The sequence below is a fragment of the Eptatretus burgeri genome, chromosome 6 (assembly GCF_056783735.1).
Source record: "Eptatretus burgeri isolate ZD-2024b chromosome 6, Ebu_testis_v1, whole genome shotgun sequence".
In the NCBI taxonomy this organism is placed as follows: domain Eukaryota; kingdom Metazoa; phylum Chordata; class Myxini; order Myxiniformes; family Myxinidae; genus Eptatretus; species Eptatretus burgeri.
In genome coordinates, this window is record NC_140966.1 from 23120869 (window position 1) to 23141302 (window position 20434).

Sequence of the window (20434 nt, forward strand, 5' to 3'; positions counted from 1 at the left end):
CTAAAGCTGAGCTTGCCAGAGTTGGGCTCTGTGGACTACTGTGTGTTCCTAGCCACTCTCCATATGCGCATATGTTTGATGTGTAATAAACTCTTCTCTACCTAAGATCGGTGTGGACAGAACTTTATCTCAATCAGTGTGGACATCACTCGATATATATATATATATATATATATATATATATATATATATATATATATATATATATATATATATATATATATATATATATATATTGTGAACTGGTTGTGATTTGAATAATTAATTATAATGGGACCCCTCTTCCCCCATAACAAAAAAGGGTTTTCCTTCAAACATTCATGGCATGTGAGTGAGACCATTACCCCCACCCACTCCAAAGTATACCTTCTATCCATACTTTAACCTCCATTTCCCATTTGGCTATGTAATAGCATGTAAATAAATGGTTATAGAGAGTTTTACTTAAGTTATCCATGGCTCAACAGATTTTTTTAGATTTTTTTTAAAGAAAAAGATCAACATTTCACTTTTTTATACTATATATTATATCATGTCGATGCTCATGGAGGAACGAAAACATCAAATGTACCAGACAAAAGGAACAGTAGAAAGAGAGGGATGAAACACCAGCGACAGGGTTGAGGGGCAAAATAGAGGGAGACTTGGAGAAATAAATGATGTGGGGAAGAGTGGGGGTTGGGGAGGACACAGCAGGTGTACAAGATGGATACAGTCATAAACTCTCAGGAAAAGTTTGGACATAGGTGGGCCTGGTATGGGAGGGGGGGGGAGGTTAATGGGGTAGAAAATATTGTGGTTATGAATGGGGATGACCTGAGATTATGGTGAACAGCTGTCTTGAAGACCTGAAGGGAAGAATGACATTGAAGAGGATGTGAAATTTGGTCCCACAGGTGGGATAAAAGAGGAATGAATGAGTGTAGGTGAGCATCGAGTCTGGATTTTGGGAGTTTCCCTGGAGGGAAGTACTAACAGACTACATGCACCCTGCAGAAACCCTGGGGGAATGGAGGGGGGAGAGCACAGAAAGGATAGAGGGTGCAAGACCAGAAGGGAGGCGATAGAAGACAGAGACCATCGACTGACTTTTTGCCGACTGTGAAAGTGTTATATTCAGTTATACTTAGTTATGTCCATCAGAAATTAATTTGTTAAAATGGGATTGTCCACCAAAAGTGCTGTAATAATAATATCAATTATAATAGGACTCTACTATACTATAGTTTCTTAAATTTTTGTTTTTGTGAAAAAGGAACACCCTTTTATCCTTGGATAGGGAATAACAAGTCAATCAGCTGACCTCCTCCACAATAAAATGTTCAACATACCTTCTTGCCTCCTCGTGAAGGTTTCTTTTTAATGCGTGCTGCTGGAATCTCACCATCATTCTGCAGTAAAAATGATGGACATTACACCTGTGGAAGAGTTTGTTAATGACCAACATATATATATATATATATATATATATATATATATATATATATATATATATATACATATATACATATATATATATATACATATATACATATACATACATATACATATATACATATACATACATATATACATATATATATATATACATATATACATATACATATATATATATATATATATACATATATATACATATACATATATATATATATACATATACATATATACATATACATATATATACATATACATATATATATATATACATATACATATATACATATATATACATATATATATATATATATATATATATATATATATATATATATATATATATATATATCTTTCATCACTTCAAGGTTAAGCTAAAGGCCCGGTCACACCTTGACGTTTTAGCCAACGTATGCCGATTTTTGAATTTTTTTTCTAAAACGCTGGCACACGTTGAATACGTTATGGGTAAGTTTTGATAACATTGAGAGCACGCTGAAAAACACTGCCATACGTCGTTGTACGTCGGCTTTAAACGTTGTACTTTTTGGTTGTCCTCAAATTTTTTCATGCTTGAAATTTCACGACGTATGCCGGCGTATGACTCACACGTTCCGCTACGCTGGCCACAAGTTGTATGCACGGTCTGCGATCGTTGACAGACGTCAACACATGCTACTTGTAAGTTAATCATAAGTTGAGACATGCCGAGGTAATGTTTAGCGTACCCGAAACTTATTTCTAACCTATGATTAACGTGTTGTTGGCACGTTACGCGATAGTTGCCACACATCGACAGACGTTACTTTTAAGTTACTCATCGGCTGAAAGACGTCGGTATAATGGATCGTCCTTGCGTCAGCGTCCACGGCCACGGCCAGGACACTTATTTGCAGCATTCTTCAAACTTTTCTTCGGCATGACGAGGATGTTCACACTTCGCTGTCTCGCTTGGCTATGATTCCAATTGTCCATCGGCAGCGTCTATTTAAAATAGTCGAGTTTGAGCGTTTTAACACGTTCAGAAGAAACGCTTCAAATTTCCAAACCCCAGCGTCAAAAAACAAAGGCGAGTGACAGCAATTTAAATCGTTCATTGTAAACAATGAAAATAGCTGAGTGGTACCGTTTAAAAGTCGTTGAGTGTTAAAAAAATCCAATTGTTGAGCGCAAGCGTCTACTTTCAATAGTGGAGATGCAGCCATTTAAATCGTTGAGTGGCAGTCTATGAACCTACCCGTGGACACGCGGACGCAAGGACGATCCATCATAACCCACACCCTCCCCCTCACACTCACCTACTACTGCCAACATGAACAAACTACTACTAATACTAATACTAATACTGATACTGATACTGATACTGCTGACATGGACATCAACTCAAAAAGGAACTCGAAAACACCGTTGGGTTCCCTTTTATGAGCAGCATTTTTATATACCAATTCCCAAAACCGCTGGGAACACGTCTTTATATGGCAGTTGTAACCTAGAAACACGTTCATTTATGTTTTTTTTGTCGACCGGAAGACGTCATTGGAATACGTCTACATACGTCGATGTGTGTTGGGACTACGTAAAGAATTGGTTCAAAGCACATCAAACACAAGTTAGAAATAAGTTTCGCGTAAAAAAGACATTACCGCGACGTGTTTCGACTTATGAGTAGCTTATAAGTAGCGTTTGTGGACGGGTGTAAGCGTCCACATATCGTGTGTAAAACTTATCCCCATCGCATGCGGAACGTGTGTCATACGCCGAGTACGTCGTAAAATTTTGAACACGTTTAAAATTTCTTGACGTACTCTACTTACTACGACGTATGATAGCGTACTTTAGCGTTCTACTCACGTATACCAAACTTACTCATACTGTATTTGACGTGCCCCAACGTTTTAGACACATTTTTCTTAGGTCGGCATACGCTGGCAAGATCGCCAAGGTGTGACCGCGATGTTGACACTTCCATTTCTACGGCAGTTATGATTCGAATCGTTGTGCGTCAGCCTTTTAATTGGCTACGTCACGACATCGTCGGCGATGCGTGCAACGCGCTATGCCGAAGTTAGACTATCGTTGGGCATCGGTTGTGTAGGCCGACAACAGGTCAGCATTCGTTGGTATAAGTTATCTATAACACAACGAAACGTTCTGTGTCCATTACTAATATGTTATGCATACGACCAACTCGTTATGAATACGTCCGAATCTTAAAAAAAAAACATCAAAAGTTCAACGTCAGCCAGCGTTTTACATACATTTTAATACGTTGCCATCGCTGGCTAAAACGTCAAGGTGTGACCGGGCCTTAAGTGCTTGAGGCAAGCAGGCTGGCTTCCACAGACCAATAAAAGCAATCTGATCACATCACCATGAGCCAATAGCGACAATGCATTCCAATCATTTTTTTCAGGTGCGAAAAGTAATCGACACTTTATAAATTTTACCCATAAAGAAATTAACAATTTACTGCAATTTGTTTTTCGGTGCAACCCTATTCCACTAACTGATTTTTTTTGTCATGTATTTCATGATGCTACTCTTTATTAACAGGCACAAAGAACAACTCGATATCTGCAATCAAAAAACAATCAACAAGGGTGAGTCTCCCCCAGCTTAAGCCCCTGTCACACCTTGACGATTTAGCCAGCGTATGGCAACGTATCAAAATTGATCTAAAACGCTGGCGTACGCTGAACTATTGATGTTTTTTTTCAGTTTTGGGCGTATATTAACGAGTTGGACGTATGCATAACGTATTAGTAACGTACACAGAACGTTTCGATAACTTATAGATAACTTATACCAACGAATGCTTAGCGTGTTGTCGGCGTTCACAACTTATGCCCAACAATAGTCTAACTTATGCATAGCGCGGCAAAAGTATCGCCGACGATCACGTGGCATAGCCTATTAAAAGGCTGCCGCTCGACAATTCAAATCATAACCGCACTAAAAACATTGAAGTGTCAACATCACCGTCATGCCGAAGAAAAAAAAAAACAACATAGAGTCTGGAACACTGACGGGTTCCTCCTGTGAAGCCCATTTTTATATACCAATTCCCCTAAATGCTGCCAATACGCCATTATACGGTAGCTGTAAGTTAGAAACACGTTCAGTAAGTTCTGTGGTCGTCCAGAAGACATCAAATACGTCTACATACGTTGGAAATATGTTACACATAGGTTCAAAGCACGTTACCCATAGGTTAGAAATAAGTTTCGGGTACGCTAGACATTACCTCGACGTATTTCGACTTATGAGTAACTTACAAGTAACGTGTGTCGAGGTGTGTCAACGATTGCATAACGTGCCTACAACTTATGGCTAGCGTAGCGGAACGTGTGAGTCATACGCTGGCATATGTCAAAAAATTTTGAGCATGCATAAAATTTGTCGACGAGCTCGGCGTAATACGACGTATGCCAGTGTGTTTCAGCGTGCTCTTAACGTATACAAAACTTACCCATAACGTATTCGACGTGTGCCAGCGTATTCGCCAAATTTTTCATACTTCGGCATACGCTGGCTAAAACGTCAAGGTGTTACAGCCCGTTTACCCTTGGCCCATGACCCAATAATGGCCTTTTTTGGGAGACTGCCATTTGACCTTGACCTTAAACATTTTGGGATAGAGTGAAAATTAAGAAAATGTGTCCCATCTACAATCTATCTATAAAACTCAACATCATGAAAATCGGAGGAAAATTATTCGTTATGATCAAAAAAGTGTTTTTAGTGATTAATTAGGTCACAATCCAAAAAAAACAGGTCAAGGATACGAATCAAATATCAGGTGCACCGATTCGATGCAATACCATCTTGGAAGGCCAAGCGGTCCTTGAGATGCTGCATTGGCAAAATTGAGGGATGACAGAAAAAGACCCTTCTTTTTTTTCAGACCGCCATTTGACATTGACCTTTGTTTAGCCTGGTGTTGGCTTCGTGGTTAGGGTGGTGGCTTGGGATCCTCGGGGTCCTGAGTTCGACCACTGAATTAACAGTGGCCCCGCTGACCACTGAATTAACATCAGGAGGTTAACTCAGCCTGTCATCCTTCCGAGGATGGCGATATGAGCACCAGTATACTGGTAATTATCCCTGCGTGTCGAAGGCGACTAAAGGGTTGGCATCAGGAAGAGCAACCGGCTGTAAAAGCATTGCCACAAGAAAGGGTACCATGATTGGATCCTGCGAAAAGCTGACCCCTGCTCAGGGAAAAGGCTTTAAAATGGTGATGATGATGATGATGTTTTGACATTGACCTTTAACCCAGAGGGGTATAATGTAAAATAAGTGTAAATGCACCTTGCTCTAGGACAGTTTTGTTCCGATCAGACAAACCTTAAGGCCCTGTCACACCTTGACGTTTTAGCCAGCGTATGGCAAGGTATCAAAATGTATGTAAAACACTGGCGTACGCTGTACTATTGATGCTTTTTTCCAGTTTTGGACGTATTCATAATGAGTTAGATGAATGCATAACGTATTAGTAACGTACACAGAACGTTTCGATAACATATAGATAACTTATATCAACGAATGCTGAGCGTGTTGTCGGCGTTCACAACCTATGCCCAACGATAGTCTAACTTATGCATAGCGCGCGGCAGCGTATCTCCACGATCACGTGGCGTCGCCTATTAATAGGCTGCGGCTCGACGATTCAAATCATAACCGCACAAGACATCAACGTGTCAAGCTGCTGTCACACCTTCACGTTTTAGCCAGCGTATGCCGACATATGAAAAATTTGCCGAATACGCTGGCACACGTCGAATACGTTATGGGTAAGTTTTGTATACATTAAGAGCACGCTGAAGCACGCTGGCATACGTCGTCGTATGCCGAGTACGTCGACAAATTTTCAGCATGTTGAAAATTTTTCGACGTATGCCAGCGTATGATGCACACGTTCCGCATACGCTGGCCATAAGTTGTAGACACGTTACTTGTAAGTTACTCGTAAGTCGAAACACGTCGAGGTAATGTTTAGCGTACCCGAAACTTATTTCTAACCTATGAGTAACGTACTTTGAACCTATGTGTAACGTATCTCCAACGCATATTGACGTATGTAGACGTATTTGACGTCTTCCGGATGACCACAGAACTTACTGAACGTGTTACTAACTTACAGCTACCGTAAATGGCGTATTGGCAGCGTTTAGGGGAATTGGTATATAAAAATGGGGTTCACACAGGAGGAACCCGTCAGTGTTCCAGACTCCATGGTTTTTTTTTTGTTTTTTTTCCTTCGGCATGACGGTGATGTTGACACTTCGATTTCTAGTGTGGTTATGATTTAAATCGTTGAGCGGCAGCCTATTAATTATATTATATTATAACTGCACCAGAAATCGAAGTGTCAACATCACCGTCATGCCGAAGAAAAAAAAAAAAAACCATGGAGTCTGGAACACTGACGCTAAACATTACCTCGACGTGTTTCAACTTATGAGTAACTTACAAGTAACGTGTGTCGACGTGTGTCAACGATCACGTAACGTGCCTACAACTTATGGCCAGCGTATGCGGAACGTGCGAGTCATACGCTGGCATACGTCGAATAATTTCACGCATGTTAAAATTTGTCGACGAGCTCGGCATACTACGACATATGCCAGCGTGCTCTTAACGTATACAAAACTTACCCATAACGTATTCGACGTGTGCCAGCGTTTTAGACAAATTTTTCATACGTCGGCACACGCTGGCTAAATCGTCAAGGTGCGACAGTGCCTTTAGTTGAGTTATAGTGGAAATTGTTAAAATGTCTATAATTCCATCATGACCTTCAAATTTCATCAATGTCAATAAATTGTCAACCCCTCATACTTTTTAATGCCATTATTGATGCAAAATTTCATTCCAAAAGTTCCAAATGGATTCGAGATACAGCTTGGGCATTTTGGAACTTGGGAATGCAGGAAGAAAAAAAAAACTAAATGGTGGTTTCCTACTCCTAGGGGTTTAAGAAACTCTGGGGGTGCCCTTACAAATTGGGGGCACTAATTGTAGAAACATACCCTATAACAGCTATATGCCTTCCCCTCTCCTTTTTGGGGGAGGCTTAAATAACACAATTATGATTTGGCTCATTTAGGGGTCTTCTTGCCCAGGTGAAGAAAAATTACAAATGAAACATGTAAGAGTTTACGTTCAACATCATCCCACAGTTGCCTTTGATGAGACATTTATTGACAACGATTTATGAACCTGACCTTGAAAAGTGCACTCACAGCACAAAGTATTAGTAAAAAGCATTTCACCTGTGACAAGAGGGGCTGAAGATGAGCAGGCAATCCATCTGACTCAGAACTGTCTGACCCTGAGGTGCTTGAAAACAAATAAAATAACCATTTAATGCCAGTTCTTAAAACAAACTTTCACTTTCTGACTGACCTATCCAAAAGTGGATTGAGAATTTGGATGCAGATGCTGCTGGAAAATGTAATAAAAGTCATTTTTCCTTCCTCCACTCTTTCCAAAAACACCAACCAATCGACTATTTCCTGTTCCAAAAATGGAATTTATGTTCCAACCAAGTTATGCTTTGTAGAATGTCATTACAACACTACCATTTGAGCTTGGGTGGCCCAGTTCATCATCTCCTTAGGTTCGAATTTCCAAGCTACACATTAATTTTCTCCCAATATCCTGTATTTTCCTCATCTTAGCTCCCACATCATTCCTTCATCATCGTTGCTACATACCTCTCAGGTGTGCTCATAAGAATATGGAATAATGATCAACAAACATTTTGACACTTCAAAATCAGGATAACATTAAAAAAAATTGTGTATAACTGGAGAGAGATCTCCGTCTTTCCCAACTACAAACCTGGACTCGCTGCCAGAGTGGAATGTGCTTGAAAGGTTTTTCTGCTCTTGCTCCTCTTCAGCACAAAGTTGAGAAACTTCTTTGAGGCACTGCTGCATCTGCATTTGGGTATGAAGGTATCACTTGTTCACCATATAGAGGATGCCTTGTAAAATAGAAGACTTTATGCTTGGCGAATATTCCTAAATTTTAGGCAAAGGGTTATCCCTGGGTTGTTGCTTCCTCATTTTTCCTTTTTCTAAATGCTGCATCATGATGCTGAACTTTAATTCGCATCACATTTTTATACAGAAAGAACTTAAACCACTGGTCTGAAATAATGATGGCAGCACAAAAGCCTTCCTGAAATTTTCCTTTTCAGAGTAGTGCATGATGTCTATGTTAAACTAACCTACTCAAATAATACTTGTGGATAAAGCCAGTAATAGTGGGGCGGCTTAGCTCCAAAAAACAGGTCGATTGTGCACTTTCCCTTAAAAGCATTAAACTTGGCACATGGTTAGAGTAACACCATACAATGATTTTTTAGTCCAGGGGCCACCGGAAATTGCACCCCGTATGGCGGCCATCTTGGATTTCAAAATGGCCACCACTGTGGACCTGTTTTGTTAAATATCTCCAAAACTAGTACAGATATCGAAAGAGTTGAAACGCCTATAACTACATTTTAGGGCTCTAGGAATGCAATGGTGACATTAAATGTTTGAAAATTGTGGCTGCCATCTTGAAATCCAAGATGGCCACCATTGACAAGGTATTTTGCTCAACATCTCATTAACTAGTAAAGATATCAATACAGTTTTAATGCCTATACCCACATTTTAGGGGTCTATGAATCCAAGGGTGGCATAAAATATTTGAAAATTGTGGCTGCAATCTTGAAATCCCACCAACCACAGCTATTTTGCTCTAAAGGTCTACGCTCACATTTCAGAGACAAATAAATTTTTGATGCTTTAAAATATTGATCAAACTATGAAACTGGTAGTAGTTATGCATCTACTCATTTCAGGGACATCATCCATTATTATGGTGACTGCACAAGTGATCAACCCTACATAGGCCCATTCATCTGCAACTGGAAATGGCAAAGAGCATCAAACTTGTGGATCCATCTAAGCCAGATGCTGAAATGGGTCGAGTTACTCAGTGGGAACTCTGCATTCTTTGTCAACAGAACACCACTGAAAAGGTTCAGTTTCCCAGTCAACGAAAAGGTGAACAAGGTAAAGCAATACTCGCAGGGTACAAAACATTGGTTGATAATCTCCTCAAGTTTAATAAGCTCGGTCTGCTGCCTAGAACGATAAACATTGACACATTGGACGAAGGTCATGGTGTCAAGGGAGCTTTCATTGCTCATAATGCACGTTGGCATAGGTCGTGCAGGCTTACGTACAACAATACAAAACTGGAACGTGCAAGGAAGCGTTCTAAAGATATACCGGCTGATGATGCAAGGTGAAGGTACATCTGGTGTTTCTAAGCGCACTCGGTCAAGTTCTGCATCATCAATTTCTCAAGATCTCTGCTTTTAATGTGGGCAGTCATCTGGAAAAGAGAAACTTCATGAGGTTTCTACTTTCAAAGCAGACAAACGTGTTCGAGAGTGTGCTACACTTCTAGAAGACGATGACTTGCTGAGACGTCTCAGTGGCGGAGATATGGTTGCTCTTGAAGCAAAATACCATGCAAAGTGCTTAGCCTCTCTCTATTATCATGCATCCATGGTCCAAACGGAGCAAGAAGGCACCGAGAATCTCGATAACATGCTCTGTAGCATAGCATTTGCAGAACTTGTGACATATATTGAGGAAACCTGTTTGGAGGATGCCACCATTGCTCCTGTATTTAAGCTCGCTGATCTATCAAACCTGTATTCCTCCAGGCTGGACCAACGAGGAATCAAGCAGGAAAGCCGCATACAATCTACAAGGCTCAAGCAGCAAATTCTTGCCCATTTTCCTGACATGAGAGCAACTAAAAAGGGCAGAGACATTTTGCTAATGTTTGATGAGGACATTGGACACGCCTTTGCAAAGGTGTATCAACAGGACAGTGACAGTGATGCAGTGCACCTTGCACGGGCGGCTCAGATAGTCCGTGGACATCTGTTTGATAAATCCAAGCCATTTGATGGTTCATTTAGTGCAACGTGTCAGGAGGAATCTGTGCCTAGTTCACTTGTATCATTAGTCAACATGATACTGGAGGGTCCTAGCATTAAGGACCAGGCGTACCAACCTTCTAACCCAGCTGCACTAAGCTTGGCACAGCTTCTTAAGTTCAATGCAGTCAAGCATGCCCGAAAGCAAAAGGACAAACCCACTAATTTGAGAGTCTGGAACGGGAAACCCCACTGGCAATTTATATTGGGTTGAAACTACATGCAGAAACCAGGAAGAGAGAATTGGTGGAGAAGCTTTCCCAGCTTGGTATCAGCATCACGTATGATAGAGTTATTCAGATTTCTGCTGAAATGGGAAAGTGTATGCCTACTCTACAGATTGGAACAGGTTGTATGTCCAGTGTCCACCAAACCTGAAGCAGAACTTGTTTACAACATCCGCTGTTGACAATATCAATGTTAACCCGAGTTCTACAACAGCTAAAGACTCTTTCCATGGAACCGGCATCTCATTATTCCAGCACCCAAGACAACCTGATGATGGCACTGATCGTGGTCGAATCATTCTTGGTGGTGCAGCTGGCACGAAGAAACTCGATGCTTTGCCAAATTATTACACCAATGTACCACCTGTTAAGGCAAGTGTAAAGGGGTCACCAGTTCCAGAAATATGCCTCAAGTCTCTGGCCCGGGAGAAGACGTCTGGTGACGATAGATGGCTCGAGCATGTAAGAGAGCACATAAAAAACAAGACCACAACCTCTCGTGCTGATAACATTTCTTAGACGGCCGGCCAACCTAACCTATCGTGACACCCCGCAGGCATTTCATTTTAAAAACTGGTATGGGGTGCCAAAAGGTAGAAAATATCTCTGTTGTTGAGAATTTGCCCCATACCAAGCGCAACCAAATCGATTTTCTCAAAAAATCACGAAATAGAAGCGTCCCTCGCGTGCGCCGTGGCCACGCCCACGGTGCTCCACTCAGTCCACTATAATCGCTCTTGCGGAGGAAGTCGCCAGTGTGTGCAACATGCGTTGTTTTGCTTTCATTTTGTGTGAAATCTATGACAATTGCATTGTTAAATTCGGGGCAATGGATGAAATGAAAGCTCTAGGAATGATAGGTTCGCAAAAACGCAAAAAAGCAAAAAAGAGCCAGAACTCGCGTCCACATGTCTGTTCTGTTTGAAATCAAAAAAGTGCAAGGAAGTAACACGCCAAGCATCGGACGACGGTAAGAATAGGGTGATCACGGTCCTCGCTGAACGCAATTGCCTCAGAGAGGATTCTGATAGATTAAAGAGGCTGAACAATATTTCAATACGGGAATCGCCGTTGATGTGGCACAGCTCGTGTTATTGTGATTTCACGGCTGAAAGTCGATTGAAGCATCTCAGATCGAAACCACTGTGCAAAGGAGCTGCAACTGGTGGTGGCGGGGACAGCATGGATTTGGAGGCACGGTCATCGCATGGAAAACATGAAAAAGTAGACTGGGCAAAACGTATATTTTGCCAAGACGAAAGGAAGGGAAAAACGGGTAAGAAAGTTTGCAAGAGTCAAACTGAATTACATGATATCCGGACAATGCATTTATCCCGTAAGATACTGGAACTTTCTAACGTAGACACGGTGCCGCGGATTCGTCTGGCAGGCACAGTAGATCTGATTGCTGCTGAAGGCAAATATCATCTCTCATGCTTGATCAAATTTGAGAGAGAAGCAGAGAAACAAAGACTGGATGTTGGACAAGGTGAAAATAAGGAGCTATTGACCCTATGTAACATTCTGAATGACAGGCTTTCATGTGGATATGTATACGATATGGGGGAGGTTTGGAAGCGATTTCAGGATTTATGTGAAGCGAAAGGACAGGAAATACCTCGGAGCTATTTGTCACAAAGGAAAACCTTCACTGACGTGGTGTCTAAGAGACTCGGGAGTAGAGCTGGCTTCATTAGACCCCTCAATCGTACAGCCTCGTTGCTCTTGTATCTCAGTGAAAGGAATTAATGTGTCATTTCAACATCTCTGTCAGGAATGCACAGGGATGAAGACTCGGAAGATTCTGATGATGGTAATGACTTTTCAATGATGGCCAGCAATCCACTGCAGGAAATAGTACATTTGCTCTCCAATTGCGCAACGATCTCAAAAGCCGCCCTGGTCACGAATTAGGATGGCAAGGAATCAACCAAGACCATGTGAATGAGATCATCCCCCAATCGTTGCACATATTTCTCAGAGTCCTTTTCGCCAATGCGATCGAAGATAATACTGAAGCTGCTGATACATGTGCAGAGCTTGACCGCTTCGTCTGTGATAGCGAACAGGACATCATCTTTCGCCTTTCCCAGGGGCGCAAGCTGACACCCAAACACATTGGATTAGGGATAACAGTACATCAAATGACGCAATCCGAGGCCTTGGTGGATCTATTGCATGCAAGTGGTCACTGTATCAGCATTGACACAATCTGGCGCATTGACACGTCCATCGCAAATGATATTCGACAGGGCCGACGCAAACGACGGAGTCTTTATCCCCGAGGTAATCCGCCCATTCGAGACCTCAGGGCTGGTCCTCAGTTCATGTGACAATATTGACGTACTTGAGGAAACAATTGACGGCAACAACACTACACATTATACACAGATGGTAGTGTGGCAGCAAAATGACGGAACTGTTTATCACAGAGATTAACCTTGGCATATCGGTCGTACTAAAGCTCTCAGCCAGGAACGAATTGGCAAGATGCACATGTTAGAATACGCGAAACCTCGTTCTGGTATTCGTCCGTCCCCCACTTTTCCTGATGGTGCCGCCATCAACGTAGAGTCGTGGTTCCAAGAGTCTGGCAATGCAAATAACAGCAAGTCCAACGACTTGGCATGGACATTATCAAGAATATTACATGGTGGTGAGTCACAATCTGTGCCACCATGGGCGACATTTAACAGTCTGGCGACGAACGGGACCCCACGTGTCACCAATGTAGGTATGCTCCCAATTCTGAAGGCACCGGCAGATAATGATGACACAATGACAACTGTGATGACCAAGTTCATGAATATCAGTGAAAAGGTGGGACAGACACACACGGTCATTTTTGCTGACCAACCTCTCTACAGTCGGATGAAAGAACTCGTATGGAACGATCCCGCCAAATACAGCAATGTTATATGCCTCCTTGGTCACCTCCACATTCTCTTCAATTACCTCAAAGCTATTGGACAGCATTATGAGAGCGCAGGGCTGGAGGATATCTGGATCGAGGCGGGATTATTCGCTCCTAATACGATACCAAGCGTACTTGGTGGAAAAGCATACTACCGAGGAGTATATGGACATATTTGTACGTACAAAGCATTGTGTCGCATCCGATGGACCAAATTCATGGAGTGGCTCGAGCAAAGTCATGATATCGCAACAATCACTTCTATCGAGGCTATCAAGACATGCCCTGAGGAAGTTAGGAACAAATGTCGCAGTGCAGATGGTCGTCTCTGCAAATCCGATGCACTGAGCCATGCCATCTGTGCTTTGAGACAAACCATCAAAAGATCAGACGTATTGACGAAATTGGACGAATTTGACCGATGCCACGCAACTGATCCCAATTTTGAATTCTGTACGAATTACATCAAAATGGTCAGCACACTTTTGGAATTCATCCGTGCGAATAGAGAGGGAGATTGGCAGACACACCTAAAATCGTTCGCACAGATGTTACGCTAGTCATACGCTATGTGCGTATGACCACACAAATTATGTGAGATGGGGACCGGTGTATCTCTCCAACATGAAAATGTTGGAGAATACAGCGCCTGATGTATACAGTGCATTTCTCGCCGGGAACTTTGTGGTACAACGCAGCAAACGCCCGTTCAGCCCTGTGCCAGTCGATCAAGCTACAGAATGGATCAACCGCATGTGTAAGATATCGAATGGCACAATCGGAATCACCAGGAATTATACTGCAAGGGATCGATTCTGCTTGACGTGGTGCGAGCGTTCCGAAATTGCCCTAGATACCAAATGGCTCCTAAAACTGATCGATGACGAGATCGTAGAGGAGGCGATATCTACGAGAAAGGAGGCTATGCCTGGACGTCTAAGGCATGATGAAGGCAATGTTCAAAATCTGATGGACCAGTTCGAGCGATTCCGTATTTTCCAAGCAGCGGATACACTCCCACCGGCACAATCACCAGACCTGGTGGAGGAATCGCAGGAACCTACACTTGTATCTTTGACAACAAACGATCTCGCCACGATGGGAATGCAAGCTTCCCTGTCATCAGCCTATGAGCGAGGTCTTCGAAGGTTACAAAGTTTTCTGGATGAGAGGCTGGTAACTCGAGAGACGGGTTTCTTCGATACGCTGTCGAGGATCAATTCCAAATCCTTTGCTCATCTCTACAAAAGCACAGCTCTGACCTCAACAGCCGAGAAGAAATTCATCAAGGCAGATGCAAAACTCATACAGAGGTTGTTCAATGCAACCAGAGCTGGACGATGTGTCGATATGTCCAGGATTCTTCAGCACGAACTTTCGTCGCGTCCATCATTGCTAGTCAAGAGAAACGGACAGATGAATCAGACAAACAAGGCTGATATGCTTCATATCCTGACAAATGACATGGATATCAAAACACCAGCGAATATTCCATCCCTGCAGAAGCCGTCAGCTCTCATCATCGATGGTCACGCCATGATCCAAGCGATGGGGAAGCCGTCTCATTGTCGCACGTTTGCTGACCTTGGTCGTACAAATCACGGGAGGACTGAAAAGCTATTTCACCAGTCATTCACTCGCATCAACATCGTCTTTGATCGGTACATCGGAACAGGGTCAATAAAATCGGCAACTAGATCAAAGCGTGGGCAGAAGAAGCGACCAATCCGAAAAATCATTGATCGATGAGACGTACCACTGCCGGAGGTATGGGACAGATTCATAGCCCTGGACCAGAACAAAGCTGACCTCGGTAAATTAGTCGCCGAGTACCTCATTTCGATCGATCGGAATTACCCACAGTCTTGCGAGCTGATTGTAGGGGGAGGTTTCGCTGAACCGGAGATGGCGAAGTCAACTACAACATGGCCAAATTACTGATTTGGCCGTGAACCATGAAGTGGCCGATACGCGCATGGTCGCACATGCAGCACATACCGTCAGGGAGAAATACAAGAGAGTGGTCGTGGAGAGCAAGGATACAGATGTATTATTACTCCTCATCCATTTCTTCGGTGATGCAAACGTTGACCTGTGGATGAAAAGTGGGACTAGCAAAAAACGTGTCTACTACCAAATTGCACCAATTGTACAAAAGCTATCGTGCCCTGTCAGAAACAATCTGCTCGGATTTCATGCCTTTACCGGATGTGATGTGACGTCTTCGTTCTACGGATACGGGAAACGGAGCTGCTAGAAAGTGTACGTGGAACAGCCGGAGCTACTGGCGAATATTGGGCATGATGGATCCACTGACGAGGCTGAAAAGTTCCTGTGCCATTTGTATGGAGTGGACAATGCTGACGATCTGCTCTCTGCCAAATCCCAGATGTTTGAAAAAGGTCTCCGGGATTTCGAAAAGCTGCCGCCAACTTTCGACGCATTCGAGGTCCATCATATCAGGTCAAATCATCAGGCGAAAATGTGGTACCAGGCTGATAAACCTCGGATAGCGGTTGAAGCTCCAGAAGAGACGGGTGGCTGGAAGCTAACAGACTCTGGACTTGAGATCGTGTGGATGCGACTCCCCACCATTCCAGCTTCTTGTACTGAGCTAGTCACTTGTGCGTGCAAAAGCAAGTGTCGAACGAGTGCATGTAAGTGCAGCAAGTCTCACCAGAACTGTATCCCAGCATGCGGGTGTGACGCTGTCAACTGCAATAATGACTACCACGAACTACAGCTATATATGGGTGAGCAAATTATATTTCAAACATTCTCTTATGTGCCAACTCTCTTATCCAACGTTTTGATCTCACATGAGTTCATCTTACAAGTTGAGAACTCACGTGAGAAGATTACATGCGTCCATCTTCAGAAATTCGAGAAAATGGCCATTTTACAATTGCGGCCTTTCATGTTTTCAAGTAAATCTCTAGTCTAAATTTATTCCTGAGACTAAAGGACAGTAGCCTAGGCGAATAATTCATACACAGGCATATAGATGTGGCAATGCTGAAACGAAATTCACTATAACCAAAAAATGAGGAATTTGGCATTTGACCTTGACCTTTGACCTCAAAGGTCAAAGTTTGAGATAGTATGGGGCATATTCTGAAGCTTCACCCTATCATCTTACTTTCGGACATGCATAATCACTTTTAACAAGAAATGCCTACGGGACTAATTTTTAGATCCCGGAGATAGTCTTGGCGGGCCGTCTATCTTGGGCAGCTTACCATGCTCACAACCTGTCTCAATCAGCTCGTCCAATGTCCGCAATGGCTTTACTACCACTGTTTCACGAGAGTGCTCACACTGTGGCCATGATAAAACACTCAATGGATGTCATTCTGAGTGCTTTGCAGCATATAAATCCTGGGCAAACTCCTGTCATCGCTTTGATCAGCCATTATTTGCAATTGCAAAATAAATTCAGTGGAAATGGCCTGAGAAATATGGAGAGAATAAATTTGTTATTCTGTTTGGAGGGTTGCACATTGAACTGGCTGCACTGAAGACAGCAGGTGACTGGTTAGCAGGAAGTGGCTGGGTAGAAGCCTTGGTGCAAGCTGACATTGCTTCAGCCGGAACAGCAGATTCCTTCCTGCGAGCTGCGCATGTTGCACGTACACATCACGCACATCAGGTTACAGATGAAGCATTGAACATACTGCAGCATCACGCATATGATGACTATGCAAGAGCAGCTGACAAGGATCAACAGTTATCATTCAAGGAATGGTGTCAAAGAAGAACCAAAGAATGTCCACAATTCCAGTACTGGAGTCTTGCATTGGCATTAGAGGTTTGCATCCTGACCTTTGTGCGCTCGTTGAGGGAAGCTGACTTTGATATGTACTTAGATGCTCTCTGGGAGCTTCTCACGTGGTTCTTTGCTCTTGACCACACGCACTATGCAAGATGGATCCCAGTCCACTTGAGAGATATGCTCGGCCTTCATAGGACACACCATGAAGTGTTGGAAGAATTCCGAGCTGGCATGTTCACAGTGCAAAAGACCAAGCGCATATTTTCCTCCATTGCCACGGACCAGGCACATGAGCAGAATAATGCATGCATCAAGGGAGATGGAGGAGATGTTGGTGTGATGGACAATCCCAATGCTCTGCAAAGATGGATGGTTGCTGGCCTAGAGGTTGCAAGAGTGATTGGTGAGTTTGAGATGGCCCAGGAACACCATGGCGGCAAAGCTCAAACGTTGCATCACGAGCAAACTGAAAACATACAGAAGTCCTTCGACAAAGATGTTAGATCACTTGTGTCAGTTATCGAGGAGCTTGGTAATCCATTTCTTGAAGAAACCACTGATATCATGGTCCTCGACACAAAAGACATCGCAAGGTCATCAGTTATTCACAGTGTGCAAAATGTGCAGAAGGTGGGGGAGGAGGCTTTGGAATAATTTGTGCAAGAAAGGCTCATTGAGCGTAACAAGTCTCTCAATGATGTCCTCTCCCGCAACAAGTTGCTATTATTTGGCAGCTCATCAGGAAAAGCCCAGCCTAAAGGCAAACAGAAGGTAGCCTCATTAAAGAGCGATGTGAAATTGTTTTCCCACCTTTACATTGCTTGTCAGACACGTGAGGGAAACCTTGATGATTTTTTCTGTCATGAAAATCAGCCTTTCCCTCCATCCCTGTCCCAGGCAGGGAAGCTTCGAACTGGAACAAAGAGTGATCTTTTGCAATGCTTTGAGGAAATTGCACTGGCAAGTACACAGGCTCCAGAGGTTACATGCGTAATACTTGATGGGGCAGCGATTGTTGAAATGCTAAAGCCTGGAACAGCAAAGACCTTTGGGGAATATGCCAAAGAGGTATTCATCCCATTTGTTCTCTCCCAGTACAAATCTGCAACCCGACTTGACCTGGTGTGGGACAGTTATCTGCCTGAAAGTCTGAAGAGCATGACCCGAGAAAAGCGTGGCAGGGGAGTTCGTCGACGTGTGGGTACCTCAGTTGCAGTTCCTGGACAACGGCAGAATTTTCTTCGTGTCCACCAAAACAAGACAGAACTTTTCAGTTTCCTGTCCAATGAAATAATCAAGTCAGTTGAAGACCAGAGCAAAGAGTTAGTAGTCACACTGGAAACAGAAGTTCTTACTGCTCCACCACGCATGAATCTAGAATCACTTGCTCCATTGCAGCCAAGAAGAGGCAGATAGCCGCATGTTCCTCCATGCAGCTGATGCGACACAGAGAGGGAATGACAGGATCCTAATCCGAACCGTTGATGCAGATGTTGTCGTACTTGCAGTTATGGCAACTCAGAGACTTTCTGTGAAGATATGGTTAGCCTTTGGAACAGCGAAGAGCTTGCGATTCCTCCCTGCACATGACATAGCCACTGCTCTCAGCCCTGAGAAGTCTAAGGCCCTCCCCATGTTTCATGCACTGACAGGATGTGACACTTTGCCAGCGTTTGCTGGGCATGGTAAGCGAACTGCATGGGCTGTATTGGAGTCGTTCCCAGAGCTCACAGATGCACTATCTGAAGTCAACCATGAACAAACAGATATAACTGAGTCCTATGTGAGCATTATTGCAAGATTCGTCATTTTGATGTATGATTGCACAAGTACCTGTAGTGACTTTAACACAGCACGAAAGAAACTGTTTGCAAAGAAAGGCAGACCTCTGGAATCAATTCCGCCTTCACACCATGCTCTGGTGCAGCATGTTAGGCGTGCAGTGTACCAAGGAGCATTATGCTGGGGCCAGGCATTACATGCACAGCCTGAGTTCCCATGTCCAAGTGAGTGTGGTTGGGAAAAAAACATCCGACGGTCAGTTTAAACCGATTTGGCCAACACTACCGAAAGCCGCAAAGATCTGCAATGAACTTATCCGGTGTGGATGCACAAAAGGATGCACTGATCGCTGCAGGTGTAAGAAGTCTGCACTTCCATGCACGTCACTTTGTTCTTGTGATGGGGAATGCAACAGAGACTAGAAAAGTCAAGTGACGGTAACTGTGGTTTTTTGCCAACTGCTTGTGATGCATTTTTGATGGTTCATTCCTTCACATATTGTGCTAACTGATGATGGTTTATGTTAGCCTTTGGATGGTGGCTATCTTGGATTATAAGATAGCTGCCACATATTCAATCTCACCATTGGATTCCTTGACCCCTAAAACGTAGGTATAAGCATTAAAACTGTATTGATATCTTTACTACTTAATGAGATATTGAGCAAAATAGTTTGTCAATGGTGGCCATCTTGGATTTCAAGATAGCAGCCACAATTTTCAAACATTTTATGTCACCATTGGCTTCCTAGAGCCGTAAAATGTAGGTATAGGCGGTTCAACTGTCTCGATATCTGTACTAGTTAAGGAGATATTTAACAAAACAGGTCCACAAGTGGCCATTTTTAAATCCAAGATGGCCACCATACAGGGTGCAATTTCCGGTGGCCCCTGGACTAAAAATCTTTGTATTGTATTACTCTAACCATGTGCCAAGTTTCATGCTTTTAAGGGAAAGTGCACAATTGATCAGCTAAGCCACCCCACTATAAGGTTTTCATCCATGGTAGAGAGTAGGAATAAATTAGTAGGAGTAGGAATAGGTTGTGGTGAATTATAGATCAGAGAGAACAACTGCCTTGAAGCCTTGAAGGGAACAATGAGATTCAAGAAACTGAGCAAGTTGGTTCACATGTGGGGAAAAAAACAGAGCAACGAGTGAGTGGAGGTGAGCAGTGAATCTGGATTTTGTGAGTTTCACCAGAAGGGGGTTACTGGCACACCATGTGTGACCTACAGAAATCTTGGGGTACAGGGGGGACAGAGCATGGAAAGGGCAGAGAGTCCAAG

General features: G+C 43.0%; 1 protein-coding gene and 1 pseudogene across 19 annotated transcripts in view; one reads left to right on the forward strand and one right to left on the reverse strand.

The window, feature by feature from the left end:
• The window catches only part of AGBL3 (AGBL carboxypeptidase 3), a 117269-nt gene that overhangs the window by 24426 nt on the left and 72409 nt on the right, over positions 1–20434 (reverse strand). For 12 of the 19 annotated variants that reach the window (XR_015059003.1, XR_015059004.1, XR_015059005.1 and 9 more), the window contains 2 exons: positions 8284–8381; positions 1332–1391 (listed from right to left, as the gene is read on the reverse strand). Coding sequence is in view for 13 of the 19 variants with exons in the window: in XM_085884295.1 (XP_085740421.1) it covers positions 1332–1391; positions 8284–8381 (158 nt within the window). In the remaining 6 variants the exon portion in view is untranslated. Of the gene's footprint in view, positions 1–1331; positions 1392–7712; positions 7780–8283; positions 8382–20434 lie in introns of all 19 variants that reach the window. The other 7 variants (XR_015059002.1, XR_015059006.1, XM_085884289.1 and 4 more) reach the window with 1 other exon arrangement.
• On the forward strand, positions 9647–19607 carry LOC147024404 (uncharacterized; annotated as a pseudogene).